Below are 25,101 nucleotides of genomic sequence, written 5' to 3'. Positions count from 1 at the left end.
TAACCCTCTATGATGCCTCCACCCTACCTTAGCTTTGGGACTCGACCCAAGTGTAATGACTGCAGCAGGGTAACACGATGAACATAGTGCAGATGTTCTTCGTCTTCCATTGCTGCAGTCCTGACTATTGGGTATAGTCCGCGTCCAGTCGGCCCGAATACCAGAGTATAAGGCTGACGTCGGTCAGGGCGCATTAGACTGACGTCAGTACGTCAGGGTACTAATGCGCATGACCGGCGTCATATCCTCAGTCTTTTGCCGCATGGTCCGATGCAGAAGCAGTTTTGCGAGTGCAGGTTGGCGTTCTGAAATATTTCCGAAACCGGAGTTTCAGACCGAAACAGAGTTGGCTAAGTACGCCGTTGGGGAACATTTTGGTTTTTTCTTGCCCCAGTATTTTACCGGATGTCAGAAAAAGTGAATAACTGTATTTCTTGTGGGAAACAGATACCTCATAGGGATTATCATACCTTGTGTATACCTTGTTTAGGGCCTGAGCACGGCGTTGTTGGTTGCCGCTCTTGTGCTAGGTTTAACAAACGCACTATTAAGAGGAGGTTAGACTGTGCCAGGTTAGTGTTTGGGAAGCGTTGCAATTATAAAATGCCGTCGGATGCTCCGGCCGCTTCCTCAAGAAGCGCAAGGATAAAACAGTGAAGCCTAGGGTTGATGAACCGGCAGTCCCGGACGTCGGTTCTTTAGAAGGCTCAGTGGAGCCGGAGGTTTTGCCAGGAGTTTCCATGGAGTCCCAGGCAGAAACTATACTATTACAGGATGTGCCTTCTCAGGAGGTAGGCCAGGCTGAGGGGCTTCTCAGGTGACTGTTCTTCCCTCTCTTCCCAAGGTAGTTAGAGCCTCTCCTTCTGTTGCCAAAACTTCTTTGAGAGGTAGGCCTAGTTCAGCTTCAGTGGGGGCTTCTCCTAGCATTTCGGGTTCTGTACCTAAGAAACATATGCTTAAAATGGCAGAAGATTTGATTACTATGATTAGGGGTTCTATGCCCCGCCTGATAAGAGGCCTAGGGTGGAACCGAGTTTGATAGTTTTGAACAGTGTTCAGAGGCTTCAGAATCTTCTGTGGAAGATATGCAGGAGTATCCTACTTATTCTGATTCTGATGTGGATGACTCCACTCCTACAGCTTCTCCCTGAGGATTTCTCATTTTCAGAGACTCTGCATTCCATGAGGGAGCATTTTAAATGGGAAGGCCAGGATTACTCTGATTCCAGGAAAAGGCTTAGGGAATTCTTGTTTTACCCCAGCATAGGCCTTTAGCTATTCCTCCTGTGTTGAATGTGGTGGAAGATGTTTTGCAGAGGCTTCCCTGAACCCTGACTCTTTGCCTCCTGCTCCTGTTAAGCCTGATAGGTATTATAGGGTGCCCGAAGCTCATAAATATTTGTTTAAGAGTCCTAGGGCGGACCCAGAAACTATTTCTCAAGGGCCTAAGGGTGTAAAGGCTTCTGTGGTTAAAAATCCTGTTCCCACTGATAAAGAGGCAAGGGCTTTGGATAGGTGGGGTAAGAAAGTGTATACTTCTTCCACTCTAGCCATGAGAGCATTGAATTGTCAGTTTCACATGCTAAAATATCAGAATTATCTCCTTTCACAATTGAAATCTAAGGTGGATGCTTTGGCGGAAGGTATTGAGTGTAAAGAGTTGCTGGATTTGGTTCACGTGTCTGAACAAGTGGGTAAGCATTCTTTGCAATGTGGTTTTGATGCTGTACAGGCCTCCTCGAGGGTGGCTGCTACCAGTTCTGTTCTTCGCAGGCATGCCTGGTTGAAGGATCAGAATTTAGCTGAGCATGTTAAGACAAGGATTTTGGATGCTCCTTTACAGTCTGATGTGTTGTTTGGATCGCCTGTGGAAGCAGTTTTAAAGAAAATGGAGGACAAAGCTAAGTCTATGCAAACTGTTAAAGATTTTTTGCAGGTGCAGCCTCCAAAGTTTAGTAGAAATTGGCCTGCTAAGGGGTGGACATATCCTGCTTATGATTCCCAGTCTAGGGGTAGGTCTAGACGTGGTAGGGGCAGGGCTCAAGGTTCTTTTAGGCCTAGAACAGGGAGTTCACCTGCTCAGACTTCTGGTGAGGGCAGGGGTCAGTCCTTTCGTAAACAGACCCAATGACCTGTCTTTCCAGCTGCCAGCAGATTCACGTTTGGCAGCTCCTTTGGGAGGAAGACTGTCTCTTTTCAAAGAAAATTGGGATTTAATTACTCAAGACAAATGGGTGTTGGATATCATTCACCACGGTTACAGATTTTATTTCCATACAATGCCCGCTTTCAAAGGCATGCCAGACGTTCCTCCTCCACAAAGAAAAGAGGCTCACAAGCAAGTTTCTCAGTTACTTCACATAGGGGCCATTCAGCCAGTCCCTGTATCAGAAAGGGGCCTAGGATTTTATTCTCGCCTGTTCCTTGTACCAAAGAAGGGAAACACGTGGAGACCAATTTTGGATTTATCTCTCCTCAACACGTTTTTGGACATTCCCAAGTTCAAGATGTTGACGTTACAACAGCTTTTACCTCTGCTGGGCAAAGATCACTGGATGGTAACTTTAGATCTCAAGGAAGCTTACCTTCATGTGCCTATAAGGCTAAGTTGCAGGAAGTATCTGCGGTTTCGAGCTGGAAATTCTCATTATCAGTTCTCTGCATTGCCCTTTGGCTTACCTACTGCGCCCAGAGTATTCACAAAGGTTCTGGCTCCAGTGATAGCTTACTTCAGGCTTCAAGGAATTCAAATCTATCCTTACTTGGACGACTGCCTGATTCTGGCTCAAGAAAAGGAAGATCTTCTGCAGCATCTGGAATATGTTATAGCAGTGCTAAGATGCCTAGGGTATTCTGTGAACGAAATAAAGTCCAGTCTAGTACCCTCTCAAGACATGTGCTTTCTGGGTGTGAGACTGAATACAGCAGCCCAGATGGCCTTTTAACCCCGGACAAACAAAAGAGTCTGTCACTTTACTTCCATCAACTATCTCATCAGTCCGTGCTGACTGCAAGGACAGTCCTTCAAGCATTAGGGTTCATGGCATCTTGTATTCTGGTGCTTCCCAATGCCAAACTGCATATGAGGAAGCTACAATGGTATCTCAAAATGTATGGACACAGCACTGCCAGGATTTGGACACTGTCATTCAAATAATACCTTGCCTTCAAAAGAATTCTTGTGGTGGGCTCAGGAATGTCACCTAAACAAGGGACTCTCTGTGACCCGGCCAGAGGCAAGTCAGATCTTAACGACAGATGCCTCGGACATTGCTTGGGGAGCTCATCTAAATGGAAAGTGGATACAAGACAAGTGGCCTGCCAGACTACAGCATCTACATATCAACATGAAAGAGATGTTAGCAGTCCAGTTTGCATTAATGGCTTTCAAGGAGTTACTTCTTCCAGGGCAGGTGTTGATTCTAACAGACAACACAACTGTCATGTGGTACATCAACAAGCAAGGGGAACACATTCTTATCCTCTATGCAGGCAAGCAATGATTTTATGGGAGACTGCGCTAAGCCTGCAACTAACTCTTCAGGCAAGGTTTCTGCCAGGAGCACAGAACTCCTTAGCAGATGTGTTAAGCAGACAAATCATGGATCCCCACGAGTGGAAACTGGATCTTCATGTATTTCAGAAACTGACAGTGTCATGGGGAACTCCAGACATAGATCTGTTCGCTTCTCCACTAAACCACCAGCTGCCAAAGTATTGCACAAAGGGGTTTCATCTCACAGCTTGGAAAGTGGATGCTCTGTCTTTCAGTTGGAAAAACCTTCATGTGTATGCCTTTCCACCTCTGCCTCTTCTTCCAAAGGTACTATTAAAGGTCAGACAAGACAGGCCCAGGATGATTTTGATAGCTCCAGATTGGCCTCGGCAACACTGGTACCCACTACTACGGAGTCTGGTAAAGAAGCCTCCATGGCCTTTACCTCTGATTCCTCATCTGTTATCTCAGAAGGACTGTCATCTGCTCAATGTCAAGCTTCACTCTCTTCATCTAACAGCCTGGCATATTCTGTGTTGAAACACAGCAGGTCTCAACTTCCTCAACAAGTTTTAAATGTGATTATGGAAGCTAGAAGACCTAGTACAAGGAGAGTGTCACGAGAAAAATGGAAGAGATTTTTATTTTGGAGTACAGCAAAGAATTTGGAGATTTCTGAGCCTAATTTGAGTGTGGCTCTTCAATATCTTACTGAATTATTGGACAAAGGTTTGTCCTTCTCTTCCATTAAGATTCATGCTGCAGCAATTTCAGCTCACTATGATTGTGACCCGCCTTTGTTTTCGCATCCTTTGTTCAAGCAGTTTCTTAGAGGGCAAAGAATATAAGACCCCCACGTGAGCTCCTACTCCTGCTTGGGATCTCAATTTTGTGTTGGAAAAACTTACTCTACAACCTTTTGAGCCTGCAGCTACTGCTGAATTGAAATACTTGTCATGGAAGACTGCTTTTCTGTTGGCTATTACTTCTGCAAGAAGGGTGTCTGAGTTGCAGGCCCTTATGGCAGTAGAGCCCTTTTGATTTTCCATAAGGATAGGGTATCATTACGTACTAATCCTTCTTTTATGCCTAAGGTGGTTTCTAGTGTGGCTTTAAACCAAACTATTCATTTGCCTACGTTTTTGCAGACCCTCAAAATAAAGGGGAAAAGATTTTGCACACTCTAGATGTACACAGGCAATTGCGTTACTATTTAAGCAGGACTAAGGATTTTAGGCAGTCTCAGCAGTTGTTTGTTTCTTTTGCTTTGAGTTCACAGGGCAAGCCTGTGTCAAAACAAACTATTTCTAGGTGGATTGGCTTTTGCATTGCATTTTGTTATTCCCATCATGGCAAGGAGATTCCAGCTGGGATTAGGCCTCATTCCACTAGGGCTACTGCCACTTCAACAGCATTTCTAAGGGGGGTGGCAACTAAGGATATTTTGGAAGCAGCTACTTGGAGTTCAGTGCATACTTTCTCTAAGCATTATCACCTTCCTATCTACTCTAAGTCTAGGGCTGGTTTTGCCACAGCTGTTTTGCAAGGCATGTTGTCAGCTCCTACTTCTTTATAATTTGCCAGCCTCCCTTACCTCTGCTTTGGGATTCTACCCAATAGTCAGGACTGCAGCAATGGAAGACGAAGAACATAGTACAGTTTTGTACCTACCATAAATGTAGATGTTCGAGGATTCCATTGCTGCAGTCCAATTACCCTCCCTCCTTCCCTCTGTATTTAGGGGTGGTTGTGTAGGTGAGTTTACATGCTTATATTTTTGTATATATTGTTGTATATATTGTACATGTTTTTGGTGCAGGTTTTTTTTGGGACTTGTCTTTTTAGGGTCTTCTGACATCTGGGGCAAGAAAAGACTGAGGATATGGCGTCGGTCATGCGCATTAGTACCCTGGCGTACTGACGTCAGTCTAATGCGCCCTGACCGACGTCAGCCTTATACTCTGGTATTCGGGCCGACTGGACGCGGACTATACCCAATAGTCAGGACTGCAGCAATGGAATCCTCGAACATCTACATTTATGGTAGGTACAAAACTGTACTTTTTGTACCTACCATAAATGTAGATGTTCGAGTGTTCACCCTGCTGCAGTCCAGGTTACCCTCCCTCCAACCCCTCTGATCTACTGGCTAATCCTCTGCTCTGCCTTACTGATGTATTTGCATATAGCTGAAGGGATTTTGTGTTTGTACAGTGTTCACACCATTTGGTACTGATTTGGATCACCTTTTTGGGGGCACCTGACATCTGGGGCAAGAAAAACTGAAGAAAATGGCGTCGGTTGCAATATATGTACCCCTGGCACACTGACGTTAGGGATGAGGCAACTGCAACCGACGTCGGACCAAGACTTTGGAAATCCGTCCGACTGCGGGACCTACTGACGACAGGATAACCCAAGTGTAATGACTGCAGCAGGGTGAACACTCGAACATCTACATTTATGGTAGGTACAAAACTGTACTTTTTCTGGTGTATTTGCTTTTTGATGGAGGTGTACCATAAGATATAATTGCTTCTCATTGTGGGGGCACCTGACATCTGGGGCAAGAAAAACTGATGTAATGGCGTCTGCTGCATGTTTTATACCCCTGACGACCTGACGTCATGGAAGAAGAGACTGCATCCGACACAGGAATCCGAAGATTCTGGTATTCAGGCCGGCTGAGGGCTACCTGCAGGCAGATAACCCAAATGTGATGACTGCAACAGTGAATACACTCGAACATCTAAATTTATGGCAAGCGTACACAACTGATATTTTCTGGTAACCCCCCTTATTTGGTCTTCCAGAAGGGCAGTGAGTCTCTGAGAGCAAACCCCACTTTTATCCCATTGATGGCCTCCAAAATTAACCTCAACTAAACTGTAATTCTTCTTGTATTCTTTCTAAGATTTTCTAATAAAGAAAAGTGTATGTTACATTTACTAGATGTGCACAGACTAGTCAGATTTTATCTGCACAGGACTAAAGACGGTTAGAAATCTGATCTGTTTGTTGCTTTTTCTAAAGCCAAATGAGGAGAACGTTTTTCTAAGGTCTCTGTCCTTTCTGATTGCATATCTTCTGTCTGGGAAAAGTTGGGACTCCTTTAATTTATGAAACCAAAAGTTCATTTGACAAGGTCTGTAACTACTACTGCTTTTATGCACAGAGTTTCTGTTGATGAAACATGCGCTGCTGTAACTTAATTCACACATTTGTGATTTGTCTCATTACAAGTTGGATGCACAGCCCAGATTCTGTGCATCTTTTGGCTCTGCCATTCTAAGGCATATAGTTCATAATGCTTTCCAGGTGTTTGGTAGCCTGGGAATTTATTACAGAGATTGAATTTGCTGGAAAAAAGACATCATCAGATACAAATGTTATGTACTTTCCATAAAGATAGAGCCATGTTTTGTTAAACATCCCTCTCTCCCATTCCCCTTCCAAATTTGTCATCTGGTGCTTCATTTTAAATGGATGGACCTCACCAGAGACCTTGTCATTATATAGAGGGCCACTCTCCTCTGGTCTACTTTGTGTGCCCCGCTCCGCTCCCCACCCTTCCCCCATATCCCACCCACCCCCAGGGGTCCTACATTTATATTTCTACAAGCCACACCTCCTACTACTGCTATCCTATCCAATTCACAGTCTCACAGATTGTGTAACTTCCTTCACTTAGTCACACCTACATACCACTTTAACCAACCCACCACTATCTCACTAAAGTCCTATACCATTACAGCCCCTTCCACTCTACCCCCTACTCCCACCACACACCCCTCTACAACATATCAGGAAACCCTACTTCACATACAACTATCTTATCATGTCTACAACTATCCTCCACTCACAACTTAAACTACCTATCACCTTCTTACTATTATTCCTTCTCATTACTACCTACTTCTTAACCTCCTATGAACACTCCTTAACTATTTCTCTCTCACTTCCCTCAAAACATACTAGTACACCTACAACATACCTACCTTCATCCTATTTATCTACCTCATCACAAACCATATATCTACTTCCCAAATACCATAGACTATTTCATTGTAAACTACTAAAAACTAAATCAAAGAAAGTATTTGACACATCTCTAAAACACATATCCAAAAACTATGGTCTACTACTACATCTACTTCAGGACGGTGACATACACCCCAATCCAGGCCCTCAACCTACAACTACTGAAACACACAGTCACCATATAAAAGCTCTCCCTCCTCCATCAACTATAACTACAAACATACTATCCTTGGCCCACCTAAATATACGCAGTATCTGTAATAAAGTTAGTCAAATACACGCCCTACTAGAAGTACACAACTTTGACATTCTATGCTTATCAGAAACCTGGCTAAAACCATCTATTAAAGATATTGAAATTACCCCACCTGGATATAACATTGTTAGACTTGATCGCACCTCCAAGAAAGGAGGTGGAGTAGCTATCCTATATAAATCTAACCTGAAGCTTACTCTTCTTGACCTTGCTCTTACCCAAAACAATAATGTCGAAATAATCTGCTCTAGAGTTCAAATTAATACTACTAAATCAATAAACATCATTTGTGCTTATCTGCCTCCAGGAAATAATATCCCCACATTAGAACAACTTCTTGAACAACTCTCAAATTACCTCCTGCAAGAAACACTACTTCTTGGAGACCTTAACATTGACTGGAAATCTTGTAACAATGCTAACCCTACTTCCCATTTAAACCTTTTGGTTTCAAACAACTAATTGATAGTGCCACTAGAATAAATAAAACAAGCAAAAGAAACCACCTTAGACTGGGTTCTTACAAACTCCCCTCACAAAGCTACAAAACTGGCATCCTTCCTGATGACCTTAGCGATCACTCCCTCACATATGTCATTAGAGCTAAAACTCATCAAAACTTACCTACCTCACATAGAACACTATATTCAAAGAAACAATTTAATCCCCAAAGATTTCAAACAGAACTCTCACAATACAATTGGACCCTCTAAAGCACCTCTCTCTCAACAAAGCCATAGAATATTTCAACTCAGCATTCCTTACAATCCTAAACCACCATGCCCCAAGTCGTACCATTAGAATAAAGACCAGAACAGCACCCTGGCTTACCTCTAATACTAAACAAAAGATCAGGCTTAAAATAAATCTTGGAAGAAATGGCTCCTCTAGAAACCCAACAGACTATCAAACCTTTAGAGAGCTGAGAAACAAAACCAAAAATGCTATTATTTCAGACAAAAAGAACTACTATGTAGAACTTCAGCAATCCACAAAAGAACCAAAAGGTTCTGGTCTACTATCAATCATCTACTTACCCCAGGTAAAATAGTAACACCTAACCCACAGAATCTAGACCCTGATAATCCCTCTTTAATAGCCAATAACTTCAATAGCTTCTTTACTACTTCCATACAAACACTAGCAAGCCATTTATCCCTGATGCTTCCCAACTGATCTTAAGTAACACCAACAACGTCATTCCTTCCCTTCAACTTCAACCCATACCCACCTCCTACATACAATCTCTCTTACAATAACTTAAACCCACTACCCCCTCAGCAGATAAGCTTCCTGCTGAATTCCTTCAGGTAGCAGCAAAAGCTATAGCCTACCCTGTTTCGATCCTAATAAACAGATCCATAAAGAAAGTGATTTTCCAGCAATCTGGAAGATATCACACATCATACCCTTACATAAAGGAGGCAAATCCACTGACCTCTCTAACTACCGCCCAATAGCACTATTATCTCCACTAGCTAAAATCATGGAAAAATGTATACACAAACAACTACTTAACCATCTCCTTCAAAATAACCTACTAGCAAACACTCAACATGGATTTAGACCCTCACATAGTACGACCACTGCACTACTTTCCTTTACTAACACAATAAACTGTAACCGTAATAATAACAAACTAACTGCTTCTCTTTTCCTAGACCTGTCAAAAGCCTTCGACATGGTCAACCATAAACTTCTCCTACACATACTAAACTCACTTGCCTTGGATTTTTCCTCCTTAACGTGGTTCTCATCCTACCTTGAAAACCGACAACAAGCAGTACTTTGGAAAAATTCTCTATCTGCTCTACTACCTATCTCCTTAGGAGTACCTCAAGGATCCATATTAGGCCCACTCTTATTCTCTATCTTTATTAATGATCTTCAATCATCTATCCATAACACTACCTGCATACAATATGCAGATGATTCTACCATCATCTGTACAGCTCCCACCCAATCTGAACTCCAGTCACTCACACAATCTACCTTTTCAACCGTTGAACAATGGTTCTCAAAAAGATGTCTCCTTCTCAACTCCAAGAAAACAAAACTATTACTATTCTCACCTACCCACAAATCTCCTCAACTAAATTTTACTATTACTGCAGCTGACAATTCTCTTATCTCCCCAGACTCTACTACCAAACTGCTTGGTGTTACTATTGATAATAATCTTAACTATGATTGTCATATCAATAACACTATAAAAGCAGTAAATAAAAGATAGGTTCACTGTACAGAATAAAACCCTTCCTTACTCCAGAAGCACGGACCACCTTAGCTCAATCACATCTTATCTCCACCCTACTGTATGCTTCCTCTATTTACACCAATCTCTAAAGGTAACCTGAAAAACTAACTACATCCTATCATAATATAGCCCGCTTTGCCACAGCATCCCAGTACAGAACTCACCACTGTAATAACTTAAAACAATTACAATGGTTAGAACTACCTAACAAGCTTATCTATCAACAACTCTTAATTACACATAACATTCTTTATCAACCAACAAAAACACCAGCTCTCAGTAACCTCCTTACTCCCTACAAAACTTGAAACAGTTGCGATCTGCGAAAAGATACAAGTCACCACAACTAGAATTACAAATTCAGCAGGTAACTGTCTATTTTCAAACTCCATAGGGAAAATATGGAATAACCTCCCCTCACACATTACCTCACTAGACTCCTTTCAACTTTTCAAAAAACAACTTCTATTACATCTTAACTTCTGGCTCTGCTCCTGTACCAATCCAGACTAAATGACTTCTTCGCTCTTCAGCCATACCTCCCTACGTAAAAATCACTATCTTTCCCTGCTATTTCAAATGACTAAATTACTGTACTGTTCTTAAAAAAAAAAAAAAAAATATGAATATATAGCTTAGGCTATTTGATTTTTACCTGTTTTTTTTCGCTGTATTTTCTACTACACTAAAATGTATGCATTGTTGCTTAAATGTTTAACCTTGTTTTAATTGTGGAGCTTTTCTCCCCGGGCCTCCACTGAAAATGGAAATTATCCAGCTGGACTAGCCCGGTCAACAAATGTAAAATAAAATAAAAATAAATAAAATAAAAAATAGGCTTAGCTGATCGGAACCCCTTTAGCTTCAGTTCTTGTCCACATGGACAGTCATCCCCTTTCATCAGAATAGTAAATAAGTAAATAAATAAAAGACCATAATCTTTATATTGATGAGCAGACAAACTCAGGAAAGGGAATAGGGGAGTAGTCAGATTCCTGGATCCACAGCTTCTAAGAGGTGCTGAGGTTGGATCCATTTGGTTCCATTAACACCAAAGGGTGAACCAGATGAAAACAAGACAACACAGCCTTTCAGTTATGCCAGACTGTTTTAGAAAGCAAAAGAAATGATTGCTCTGCATTAGAATTTGCTATGTATACGGAAGATTATTGGGCTTTACTTGTTTGTAATATAAAAGATGTAAGCAGTATGCCATTTGGCAAAGGCAATGTTTGTTGCAGGGACCTGGATTAGAAATTGCTCCCCTTTCAGAAATTATAATGCTGGTAATGGACAGAAATTGGAAGGACAAACAATAGTTTTAATAATCAACAGAGCAGGAGAGGTTTTATGTGAGGTGGTATTCATTTTCATGACTGAGAAGTGTTGAGTGGAGGAAGTTGTTATAAAGGTAGAAGATAAACTCAGTGCTAAGAAATGCATAATTGTACCCTTTGGGAAGTCAACCATCCCAGCGAATTACCATGTTGATAATACACCCCTAAAAGTCAACCCAGTGGTCAGGGATCTGGGTGCACACACAGACAGTTGCCTTACCTTTGACCACCATATGGCCATAGTGGTGAGGAAATCCTTTTATGATGTTCATCGTGCATACAGCTGCAGTCATAACAGATGGGTTCTCCTGCCGTCAGGCGGGTCCTCGGTTGGCCAAATTCCAAAGTCTAAGTCCGGCATCGGTTGTCGTCGCTTCTTCCCTGACGTCAGTGCGACAGGGGTATAAAGGAACCAGCCGACGCCATTTTCTTCAGTCTTTCTTGCCGCGTGGTGCCCGAAGCAGAAGCAGTTCGCAAGTGCCGGTGGCCAGCTCCTGATATTACGAAAATTTGGAAACCAAAGTCTTCTTAAAAGCTAAGTACCCCATTGGGGAAACTTTTCTTGCCTCAGACCGATGTCAGACAAAGTTAATAATTGTATTTCTTGTGGGAAGCAAATACCGCATAAGGATTTCCATTCCCTCTGTATACCTTGTTTAGGCCCAGACCACGACGTCTCGGTCTGTCGCTTTTGTGCTACATTCAACAAACGCACTATTAAGCGTCGGGCGGAGTTCGCCCAGCATTATTTTGGGAAAGCATTTAACTATACTATGTCGTCGGATACTCCGACTCTGGTTTTGTCTAAAAAACGCAAAGACAAGGACCGACACACGAGGTCCGCTGCCTCTACCGACACCACGCCAAAGCCGACTACATGGTTCTCAGCGAGGCGCCTACGCAGCCCCTGACTACCGACAACACTTCTTTGACGGTGTCTCCTGTGCCCGAGGTCGCAGGCTCCTCGGCCCACACCCCGACTACAGATACCGAAGCCACTCTTGGCGTTGAAACTCAGAATGTGGACAGGTCCACCTCCACTCAAGGTGTCTTCAGACCTTCCTCTTCTTTCTCCATCAAGGCTTTCACAAAGTCTAAAGCAACCATGCACTCTAAGAGACCAGCTACACAGGGCCCATCTCCAGGCCCCATGCCTAAGAAACAGATGCTTAAAATGGCTGAGGATTTAATTACTCTTATCAGAGGTTCTCAGCCCCCACCAGACAAAAGGCCCAGAGGTGGAGGAAGATTCCCCCTCCTCTGATCAGGGCTCCATTATTTCAGAGCACTCTGATGATCAGGAACATTCTTACTCCCCTTTTGAAGACTCTGATGCGGAGGAGTCCATATTTTCTGTATCCCCCCCCTGAGGATTACTCATTTGGGGAAACTTTGCATACCTTAAGGGAACACTTCCACTGGGAAGGCCAAGATTATTCAGATTCCAAGAAAAGGCTCAGGGAATTTCTATTGCTACCTCAGCACAGGCCTCTGGCTATACCTCCTGTCTTGGACATCCTAGATGATGTTTACTCGGAGGCCTGCCTTAACCCGGACTCTTTACCGCCAGCTCCAGTTAAGCCTGACAGGTACTACAGGGTTCCTGACTCGCACCAATTTCTATACAAAAGCCATGCTGCTGACCCAGAAACCATCTCACAGGGCCCCAAGGAAGTTAAGGCCTCCATTGCTAAAAATCCATTGCCTTCCGAGAGAGATTCCAGATCCTTAGAAAGGTGGGGGAAAAGGTTTATACCTCGGCTACCATATCCATGAGGGCCTTAAACTGTCAGTTTCATATGCTAAAATACCAACAGTTTTTGTTATCACAATTGAAAAGTAAAATGTCACAACCTGAACAACCAGACTTGAAGGAGTTGCAGGATTTGATGCATAGTGCAGAACAAGTGGGTAAGCATACCTTACAATGTGGTTTTGATGCTCTAGAGGCCTCATGTAGAGCTGCTGTTACAGGATCAGTCGTACGTAGGCATGCCTGGCTCAAGGAACAAGCCTTGCCTGATCATGTCAAAGCTAAATTACTAGACGCCCCTCTTCAAAAGGATGTACTATTTGGAGCTAATGCTGAGGAGGTATTAAGGAAAATGGAGGAAAAGGCTAAATCAATGCAAACTGTGAAAGAATTTCTACAGGTTCAACCCTCACGTTTTAGTAGAAATTGGCCTTCCAAAAACTGGTCCTTTCCTGCCACAGACAGACCCCAAAGAGGCAGATACAGGCGCCTGAGCGGTAGAGGACAATCCCAAGGATCGTTTAGAGGCAGATAATGGCAAGCTCCTACACAAAGAGGTGGTGAGGACAACTCGCAATCTTTCAGAAAGCAAACCCAATGACTTTCCCCTTTGCATGCCAACCATGTCTCAAATGGCAACCCCCTTAGGAGGAAAGCTGGCATTATTTTCAAAAAATTGGCATATTGTCACAAAGGACAAATGGATCCTGGACATTATAAACAGAGGCTACAAATTCCATTTTCACACCCTTCCAAAAATGAGAGGCATGCCAGACCTGCCACACAATCAAAGGGCAGAGGCACAAAGGCAAATTACAGAGCTCATAAACATGAAAGCTATTCAAGAGGTACCTACCCCCGAACAAGGTCAAGGTTTTTATTCCAGGCTATTTCTGGTGCCAAAAAAGGGAAAAGATTGGAGACCTATTTTGGACCTATCCATCCTAAACACATTTCTACTCGTACCAAAATTCAAGATGTTCACTCTACAGCAACTTCTTCCCATGCTGGGCAAGGAGTCTTGGCTGGTAACATTGGACCTCAAGGAGGCATACCTGCATGTCCCAATCAGACAAAATTGCAGAAGGTACCTCTGATTTCTTGCAGGTTCAACCCATTATCAATTCTCTGCATTGCCCTTTGGCTTATCTACTGCACCCAGAGTATTCACGAAATGCCTGGCATCAGTAATTGCCTACTGCAGACTTCAAGGGATACAAATATACCCCTATTTGGACGACTGCCTGATCCAAGCGGACAGCAAGCACATTCTTCTGAAACATCTGGCTTATGTAATAATGTTATTGAACTCTCTGGGATACACAGTCAACAAAAGAAATCAAGGCTGATACCCTCTCGGAAGATAATTTTCCTGGGTGCCAATTTGGACACAAACACCCAGATGACCTACCTCACGCCAGAGAAGCAGGGGCAACTAATTCAATACTTCAGAACACTAGCAAATTACACCAGGCTGACTGCAAGGAAAATCCTGCAGGCTCTGGGATTCATGGCATCTTGCATCTTACTAATCCCATGTGCAAGGCTGCATATGAGGAAACTACAATGGTACCTGAAAAACATATGGTCTCAACACAGCCACAGTTTGGAAACAATAATACCACTAATTCCATGTCTGCAAAAGGAATTTCTGTGGTGGGCTCAAGCATGCCAAACAAACACAGGTCTTCCATTCAGCAAGCCTCAAGCAAATCAAGTCATCGCAACAGATGCCTCGAACTACGCCTGGGGGGCACACATGACAGATCGGTGCATTCAGGGCAAATGGTCCCAAAAAGAAAAGCACCTGCACATCAAGCAAAAAGAAATGCTAGCAGTAATAAATGCTATTATAGCTTTCAAGGACCTTCTACAACCAGGTCAACTATTGATAAGAATGGACAACACCACAGTTATGTGGTACATAAACAAACAGGGAGGAACACATTCTTACCCCCTATGCAGACTGGCCATGTCACTTTGGAACATGGCCATGGACTTACAAATGGAACTACAAGCACAGTACTTGCCAGGCAAGGAAAACACGCTGGCAGACAACCTAAGCAGGAATATGACAGATCCACACGAATGGAAATTGCATCCAAAAGTTTTTACAGAAATAATCCAAGAATGGGGAAGGCCAGACATAGATCTCGTTGCCTCCCACAAAAATCATCAATTGACAAAATTCTGCTCAAGGATCTTCCATCTAAAGGCCTGGAGAGTGGACGCTCTCTCTTTCAGTTGGACATCAATGACAGTTTATGCCTTCCCACCTCTTCCTCTGCTGCCCAAAGTTCTATTGAAGACCAGAGCAGACAGACCAAAGATGATTCTCATTGCTCCGGACTAGCCAAGGCAACACTGGTACCCACTCCTGAGGAGCCTGACGCATTCCCCACCATGGACCCTGCCTCTAATGCCTCTTATTCTGACTCAGCACAGCTTCAAAACTCTTCACAGCCAGCTAAAAACACTCAATCTAGCCACATGGAAGATTCCTTAGCATCACAACAGGCCCTACTCTCCAAGGAGGTGCAGGATGTCATTTTGGAGGCCAGAAGGCCATCAACTAGAAAAGCTTACTCCGCAAAATGGAAACGTTTTTGTGTCTGGAATGAGAAAAAGGGCCAGGATCCTGGAAAACTGAATTTACCTCAAATACTACAATATTTGGCTGAACTGCTAAGCAGTGGACTTTCTTTCTCCTCCATCAAAATCCATGCCTCAGCCATTTCTGCAGAATACAACACTGATCCACCTTTATTCTCTCACCCTCTCTTAAGACAGTTCCTCAGAGGGGCTAAGAATTTAAGACCTCCAAGGAAACAACCAATACCTGCTTGGGATCTTAAGTTCATTCTGGAAAAACTGACCTTGCCTCCCTTTGAGCCAGCTGCCTCATCAGATTTGCAATATTTGTCCTGGAAAACAGCTTTCCTTCTGGCTATCACCTCAGCTCGTAGAGTTTCAGAACTACAGGCTCTCATGGCTGTCTAGCCTTTTATCATCTTCCATCAGGACAGAGTTTCCTTACGAACCAACCCGTCCTTTATGCCTAAAGTGGTTTCCAGGGTAGCTTTAAATCAGGCCATACATTTACCTACCTTTTATCCTAATCCTCAAAACAAAGGGGAGAGATTACTACGTTCCTTGGACATCCACAGACAACTGCGTTATTATTTGGACAGAACAAAGCCTTTCAGAAAATCAGAACAGCTCTTTGTGGCCTATGCGGTAGGAGCTCAAGGAAAGCCAATTTCCAAACAGACAATCTCAAAATGGATAGCCCACTGCATGCGCTTTTGCTATTCCTTTCATGGCAAAACTGTACCTACAGGCATTAGAACTCATTCCACCAGGGCCACAGCCACCTCTGCAGCCTTTCTCAGAGGAGTTCCTACTAAGGATATTTTGGAAGCAGCCACTTGGAGTTCTGTGCATACCTTCTCCAAGCACTACAATCCACCATTATACTCCAAATCTAGAGCAGGTTTTGCCACTGCAGTCTTGCAGGGCATTTTGGCTCCTCCTAGTTCCACCTAGTGCCTACCACCCCTTTCTTAGCTTTGGGATTCTACCCATCTGTTATGACTGCAGCTGTATGCACGATCAACATAGTACAGTTTTGTACCTACCATAAATGTAGATGTTCGAGTGCTAATACAGCTGCAGTCCAGGTTTCCCTCCCTCCTTCCCCTCTTGGGACAGGCCTATAGGCTAACACATCCTCATACAACCTGATTGGGGTATTCATTTATAATGTATTTGCTTGCAACTACTGTATTTTGATTATATTGCACTGCATTATTACACAAATTTATGTATTGCCTTCCTTCTGGGGGCACCTGACATCTGGGGCAAGAAAAACTGAAGAAAATGGCGTCGGCTGGTTCCTTTATACCCCTGTCGCACTGACGTCAGGGAAGAAGCGACGACAACCGACGCCGGACCTAGACTTTGGAATTCGGCCGACCGAGGACCCACCTGACGGCAGGAGAACCCATCTGTTATGACTGCAGCTGTATTAGCACTCGAACATCTACATTTATGGTAGGTACAAAACTGTACTTTGTGCAACGTACAAGTAAGGGCATAGCATCTAGGTCCAAAGAGGTCATTATCCCACTTTACTCCACCCTTATCAGACCAATTATAGAGTACAGTGCTCCCTTTGGTATGTACCTGACCAGGCATATTCAGCAACTAGTGCAACCTCAGAGGTTTCTTACAAAAAGAATTCAAGGCACAACAAACCTGCCTTATGCAGAGCACCTTTTCCCTGCTCTCAGTCTCCTATTGATTGCTGAGAGGTGATCTATACTTGTCTTACAAGGCATCCGCAAACCCCACACGTATGAGTCTACATATTCGTAAGACAAAAAGTACCAGAAGTACAAGGTCTATGGACCTGAATTTTCTCTGTGACTTAAACAAAACATATTAGAGAGACAGATGTGTGTCCCAGAGACTGCCCCTCCTGTGGAACTGGCTTCCCATCCATGTGAAGCTGACTTTGTCTATTACCCAGTTTAAGCACAGCCTCGATCAGTGGATCGGGACTAGGAAATTTATACCAGGCCTGGCAAACCATGTCCCTTTTGGACAGAGGTAGCGTATAAATTCCTGGCCCTCAGTATCCTGTTTGGATATAGGAGATTATTATTCTTTCAGGAAAACTTGGCTAGGCTTAGAAAGGCCTCCTGAATCATTCGCCTAGTAAGAGGCTGTGAATCTGTGTTGATCGTTATGGGAGAGAGATGATCTCTTAAAGTACAACTGGTGAGTCTGTGAAGACTATGCATGTACTCATTCCTTTACTGGGCACAGTCAGATTGTTCTGTAGCAGCAGCTTTGTAGTTCAAAGCAAATAGTTATGTAGTGAAGTGCTTGCTTCAGTAGGGCTGATGCGTGTCTTGCAGACTAAAGCAGCTTATTGCATACATATTTCTGTCTACTGGAGGCAAAGAGTAGACCTGTCTAATATGCACTCAGTCATCGGGTCCTGGTTTGCCCCGCATAACACGCTTGTTGATAGTAGATTTTAGGCATAGTTTCATGAAAGCAGCCCTAGTAACTTTCCACTTGGCCATTGCACCTGTGTCAATGTTAGGGGAATGCCCTAAGGGAGGATACTGTTCATTCTGCTTTCCTTGGTTCTTTCCCACTGCCTGTTCAGGATAGTTTTATAGAGTTCATGCCCTACTTAGTTTATTTTAGTATTTGTTGACCCCCGGTCCACCCTGTTTTGCATTCTCCTGAATAATTCACACAACTAGGTAACTTGAAGTTTTTTTGTCAGTTGAGGAAGAACATATTCTGGAAGATTTAAAGGGCAAATCCAAAGAAAAACGTGAAGCTTTGATTCTTTCCGTAATATTTTTGTGAGGAAACTGCATCAGAGGTCACCAATTTGGGAACATTTAATGCAGAAAAAGCATAGCAGTTATAGGGTGAATGATAATTTGTGATCTTAAATTTCCACATATTCTATGTCTATGAGACTAAACTTGGAAAATGTGGCTTAGGTTGACTCCTAATAATGGGCATTTCCTTACTGATGTTATTTGTAAAGGACTTGTAGGTAAAAAAGGCTTAATTTTGCTGAAGAGCATGACCCCTACTCATTGCATTAGAAGATGTGTACATAGTTCACAACTTTTTTTTTTTTTTTTTTTTAGATCATTTATCATAGTAATACCATTTTTAAGTGTGGTTTTATTTTGTAAATTCCAGGTTTTCCCACGTAGTCAATCTATGCCAGGTGCTGACGCCCATCTTTTGAAACCTATTGATAAACAGCACACGGATACCGTTGTCAATTTTCTCATTCGAATAGCCTGCCAGGTAAGGTTTAAAATCTAGTGACATGAGTGTGCATTCAATTATAAAAGAGAAAACAATCCTTTACAATGTTTTTTTCATTTGTATACATTGTACAGATATAATTTTTGTCTTAATTATACAGTTTAGCATTAAATAGATTGTTCAAGTCCTGCCTTTCACAAAGTATCACTTTTCCTGAACATTATTCTGCACTTATAACAGATTCAATGTATTTCTATGTAGTTTATTCCTTCCCTTTTCTAAGGATTTCACGTAGAGTCTTTTATCTCTCTTATAACATTCAACAGTTCTGTTACAGTTGGTTTTCTTTTTGATTTCCATTTCATATAATGCCGCAGTGGTACGGCTGTAGCATTGTTACCTCACAGCAAGAGGTTCTCCCATTCGATTCTCGGCTGGGCTTGGGAGTGCCTTCTGTGTGGAGTCTGCATGTCCTCCCCGCAGTTGGGTAGCGTTCGAAAGACGTGTGTGTAAATGGGCATGCCTTCGTTGAAGGTTGGGCTTCGAGCTGGCACCTCGGCGTTTCGTAAAAATCTACTGCCAATCATTAGAAGACCAGAGTTCCACTGTGGTGACCCCTTACCGGGAAAAGCCGAAAGACAAACAACAACAACATTAATTTCTTTTTTGCCAACCAACAGCATTAAACTTAATAGGGCCTTATTGTGTCTAAGCAGTGCAATTTCTAATTCACAGCTCGAGATAGTCATTTCCTTAGTTAAAATAAATACCCTGGAGAGAATTTCTTAAATCTGTCAACCCTATCTTTCCCATCACATCTCCAACAAATGCCTTCTAGTTGTGGAAAAATTCTCTGAAGTCTACTTGAAATATAGCAGTACGTCTACAAAAACTTTCATGTAAACATCCTAAACCTTCTAGATTTTATTGAATATTTGGAAGTCATACATTTATCCTGCCATTGTTTCTTTGTATATTGCCTTTTCATCTCCCTGTCTTATCTAACATCATCTAATTTATTATTATGGTTTTGGTTTTGATGCATTATTTTATATACCCTACTAATTATCCCTTTTGTACTGCAACTTCTGTTCTAGACTCAACTATAAACTCAGCCAGAGCTAGTCTTTCTTTTAACACTCCCCTATCTCTTTCTGTATGCCTCTACTCTGTTATCAATCCGTGGTAGAGGAGGCAGTCACCACCCCACAGTACTAAGTTGTGCTCCAAGATCCCCTCCTAGTTATTTACTCCCAATACCTTGGTTCTTCTGCTAATTTTCTCCAAGTAAAGTCCATCTCCCTCTTGCTGATTTGCTGTGCTCCAGTTTACAGTCATTGCTATTTGTAAAAGTCTTTATTTTCCATTACCACATTGTCTTAGTTTTCAAAATCTTTTTCTGCAACTTTGTACATAAAATGTTCTGTATGGTTGTTACTTTTTTCCTTAAGTACCTGCATCATACAATTCCCACAGATTCCATTTATTTCATGACCTCCCCAATTGTTTCAACATAATTTCCTTCCACTTTGATTTGTAGTCTTCTGCTTGTGATATAAATATCTGTGTTTGTGTCTATATATGTGTGTGTGTGTGTGTGTGTGTGTGTGTGTAGATATATAGATATAATTTTTTTTTTTGAGCCTTAACTTTGTAGTTCCAAAATATCGCTCCAAATTTGGGGGGAAACATCTTATCCTATTTAATGCTTTCCCTCCCATTAAAATTCCTGCAATTTGATATTAATTATGGTGCTCAGGTTCTACTTTGGTTGACATACAATACTTAAGCGTACTAGAAACATTTTCACAACTTGTACCTTGCTATCCATATCCATTTTCAAGAGCTTCCAACATCTCACTTTTTGTATTATCTTTAGTTTAGTCTCTTCCCACATATACCTAGCTGCAGTAATATTATCAATTTTAATCCAGATTCCTAAATACTTCTTATCATATCCCCATAAATATGGGTATTGATGAACCAGTTCATGTGTAGGAACAGTTTACTGCTATAGCCTTTGTTTTATCCTCATTTATTTTATATCCTGAAAATGAAACTTGAAACAGTTTCAAGATGTTCCGCAGCACTAAAATATTATTTTCTGGAATTATCAAGTACACAGTAATACTTGCAAATAGGACTATTTTTCTTGAGTACCGTACCATATATACCTTTGAATGTGAGAGTCCCTTTTGTTTCTTTGCTAATGACTCAGAATGTAATGCAAATAAAGGAGAAAGAGGACACCCCTACCTAATTCAGGATTTTGCAAATCTTGAGGCCACCACCTTGGTGATGGACAAGGATAACAGGGCTCTATCCCTATCTGAATCTTACAGAGACCTGGCCTTTGAAGATGTCAGGCTGTTGTGGAACAGAGTAAACTGGCCATATATCCTTATCCATCTCCCCCTCAAATTATCTAGCAGTGTGTCTGGGGAGGAAGCCTGAGGAATCATGGGTCATCCTTCTTATGGAGACCACAGCAGCCTGGAGTTACTTAGTCTGCTCCGTCAGCCCTGGTAAAGGTTAATGTCTTTTACTAGCTACTGTTTGAGTTGGCAGATCAACTCTTTGAGCATCTCAATGCAAATTTTGCTGATTTCTATTCTAGCATAGATCCCAGCTGTCATAACATTTTGTTAGATGTTCATATATTGTGGTCCTTGTCTGATGACAAAGTATAGTGTTTGCTTCACTGCATTCACATATTCATTTCATTTGTCCTGGTTCCATTTCAAGACTTGTTTTGTCAGGAAGGTCCTTGCTAAACTTTGCAACCTTCTCTGATTTATATAAATATTCAAGGAGGATCCTTGAGAGATATTCTTCATGGTTTTCATTGTAGCATACTATGTGTGATTTTATGGTTTATTAGAATGATAAATAAATGAGAGAGGCTAAGAGTATGCAGTCTAACCTCCATGAGATCTAAAACAGGTTGAAAAGTTGGAGGAAAATATACCACGACAGGCACCTTTTGTAGGTATTTCATTAGCATTTGGAGCTTAGATACCCAGTGCATATCCTTTTTTAATTATTAAACTGCATATATATAATATTTTGTTAAGCTAATAATTAAAAAAAAATAGTGTACTCTAAGCATTTTGTGGGATATTTAAAGCCTTTGAGCATAGTTAGGGGACTTTTTTTAATAAATGCAGCTTTTTATTCTCTAGTATCTGTTTTTGTTAACAGTTTGTTTTGCCATCTATTTTGGTCAGTGGTGTAGACTTGGAGTATTTAGGTGGAAGGTCCACTTCAGACATCTGATTTTCCTTTTGGGACTTTTGCTGCACTGTTCTTCACTTGAAGATGTAACTTGAGGAGTCTCTCTCTCTCTGTCTCTCTCTCCTTCTCGGCTGTCAGTTGTTAGTCTATTTTCTTCCAAGGGGACTAGTTCTAATAGTTGTGGTTGCTCTTTCTTCTGAAATGTTGATACACTTACCTCTGATTTTTTTTGTACAGTTTTGTTTTTCCCCATGGAGAACATAGGATTTTTGTTTGGCTGCTTCACCGACTATTTCGTCTTCACGCTGTAAACTTTGCGGCTTTTGTACTCTTGTTTTGTCTTCTTCCTGTAAATATGGTTGACTTCTGCAGTTAAAGCAAAGAAATTCTCAGAGCCACTTCCTAAAAGTGAACCAATGATCTGAAGTAGGATGTTCATTTGTCTGCAACCTGTGGGTTACGGATCCGATCCGGCAACTTGTTTCTAGCTAATGGATCCGAGCTCTTAGCTCCTCCCTTCACCCATAATCCCCTGCTAACCCTCCATGACCTCAGATCTAGTTTGCCGCTCTTGTGGATGGCTGGATCCTTTTGAGCTCATCAGCTAAGTGAAAATTTTACTACTTTTATCTGTACTTTTCCTGTCAGAATTTTTTTCTTTTTTAGTTAAAATTAATCAAGTAAAAGTGTGTAAGTGTTAGGCTCCTTATTATTTGTTCTTTAATTAGTTACCCTTCCCTTCGCTGGTCGTTAGTGTGTGAGTGTGTGTTGCGTTTCTTTTTGGGGCCTGTGTGTGTAGTTTTTTTTCTTAAAAAAAAAAAAAAAAAAAATGGCTGAGGCCCCAAAAGCCATATTTTCCAAATGTACCGAGTGTGGCCATAAGCTCTCCCCGGCTGATGGCCACACTCGGTGCGTTTGGTGCCTTGGGGTTGAACACCTTACCTCAGGCTGTACCATCTGTGCAGCGTTCAACCCCAGGGCACTGAAAGAGCGGAGGTCGAAGCTGGTCCTGGCGGGACTTTTACCCCCGGATTCGGCTTCGGCCTCCGCTACCTCTGCTGCTCCCATGGCTCCACCACAGCCTGTGGTCGCTGCCACTCCTGCCCCCCTGCCTCCGTCCGGGACTCAAACTCCTGCTAAAGTGTCGGAGGACAGGGAGGCCAGGAGGGAGAAACAGAGGGAGAAGTACCACACACGGCGGGCCGAGACCTCCGTTTCGGCCCCGCCAGCTAAGCGGGCTTCTCCCTCCACTGTTTCTAGGTCTCCTCCTCCTCTGCTCCGATCCCCTTGTTTCTCCCCGGGGCCTGAGGAGGAGGAGACCCGATCTCCGTCGAGGTCATCGGGGCGGCATTCCAGGCCTGCCTCGGTGGCCTCTTCGAGATCTACTTTCAGTTTATCCGATGCAGACTTGGACCGGATGATGCGAAGATTCATCCAAGCCCAGCTGCAGATGGGAGTGCTCTTGCCTCCCCCCCCCCCCCAGGGGGGGAGCTCGACACCCTTTTTCCACCCTATTGCTCCTTCTCCGACCCGCTATCCGGGTTCGGAGCGTTCGGAGCCGAGCAGCGTTGGAGCCGGGGGTGGGTTGGCACCGACAGTACTTGGTACTTCGGATCCGACCCTGCCTTCGAGCCTGTCGGATGCGACCTCTCGGAGCCGTGGTCCGAGCTTCAGATCCAGGGGATTCAGTGTGCCTTCGGCTCCGTCCAGGTTGGAGCCCACTGGTCCCTTGGATCCGACGATTTCGGCGCCGACTCCGATCCCTTCATCGGATCCGAGTGGGAGCCGACTTTCGGATCCATTAGAGAGTGGCTCTCCCTCGGCCTTCGATGTTGTGGAGAGGGCTCTGTTGAGAGCATCCGGACCCCCGGTCCTTGCATCGGCTCCTCCCTGCACTCTCTCTCTGCTGGGCCAGCCTTCCATCACCCGGCCAAAGGGACAGCCTGCTTCGATGTCACAGATGGTTCCATTGGAACAATATGTTGCTGGCGAGGCCTCCTCGGACAGTCCCCCCGAGGAAGCTCCCCGTAAGCATAAGTGCAAAAGGAGGCACGTGGACTCCACTGAGTCCTTAACCGAGGACATGGACTTGGAGGAAGGGGAAGGCTCCCCAAGATCGCCCCCTGAGGATGTCTCCTTTGGAGACATCATGGAGATGCTGAGAATCAGAGGTGGGTGGTCTGCCCCCAAGTCTTCCTCTGACGAGTCCGTGTTTCTGGAGGCATTCGAGGCAGGCCCGTCTCCCTCTTGGGTGTCCCCTCCGGCCGACCCCCTGGTAGACCTCATTACCACCAGGGCGTGGAAGGATCCGGACACCGTGGAGCCAATACCGAAACGCCCTGATAGGATTCTTAGCCCCCCTTAGACCGATCACATTGGAGTAAGGGGCCACTCGTAGATGCCATGTTGACGGCGGCAGCCACAAAGAGGGAATTGGCTCAGGAGAGCCCCTCAGTCCATCCACCGAGCAGAGAGTCCCGTTTGATGGACCGCTTAGGGAAGCGAGTCTTTAGTTCAGCGACCTTCTTGGTAAGGTCTCTGAACTATATGGCACATGTCATCAGGATGCAGCGGGATCTTATCAAAGAATACGCTGCATCCCCCCCTGAGTCCATGTCGGAGGATGGCAAACAATTGTACTCCACCCGAATGGCCACTCTGAGATCGATTTCAAACACCTCTATGCGGCTATTGTCCCACGCCACAGAGAGAGCCGCTAGGGCTAGCAGAGCAGGCCTAGTCATGAGACGTCAGGCCTGGCTCCGTCATTGCGATTTTGCAGACCCCTTTAAAGCGTCCTTCGCGAACGCCCCTTTCGATAGTTCTGCCCTATTTGGCAAAACAGTTCGCAAGACACTTGTCCAGAGCGAGAAGGATGGGAGGACGTTGTCTGCCGTCGGAGTCCGCTTCTCTGCTCCC

General features: G+C 43.5%; 1 protein-coding gene across 1 annotated transcript in view; it reads left to right on the top strand.

Moving 5' to 3' along the window:
* Positions 1–25,101, top strand: part of LOC122816707 (transformation/transcription domain associated protein) — a gene marked incomplete in the record, with an annotated part of 2,794,447 nt that overhangs the window by 1,488,488 nt on the left and 1,280,858 nt on the right. The window contains 1 exon segment of the mRNA XM_044089697.1: positions 18,877–18,987. Within this exon segment, the coding sequence (XP_043945632.1) occupies positions 18,877–18,987 (111 nt within the window).

Source organism: Protopterus annectens, chromosome 12.part0 (genome assembly GCF_019279795.1).
Source record: "Protopterus annectens isolate FY-2018-M chromosome 12.part0, PAN1.0, whole genome shotgun sequence".
Taxonomy (NCBI): Eukaryota; Metazoa; Chordata; order Ceratodontiformes; family Protopteridae; genus Protopterus; species Protopterus annectens.
Note: the sequence above shows the minus strand (reverse complement) of the source record. Positions and strands in the feature narration are given on the sequence as shown.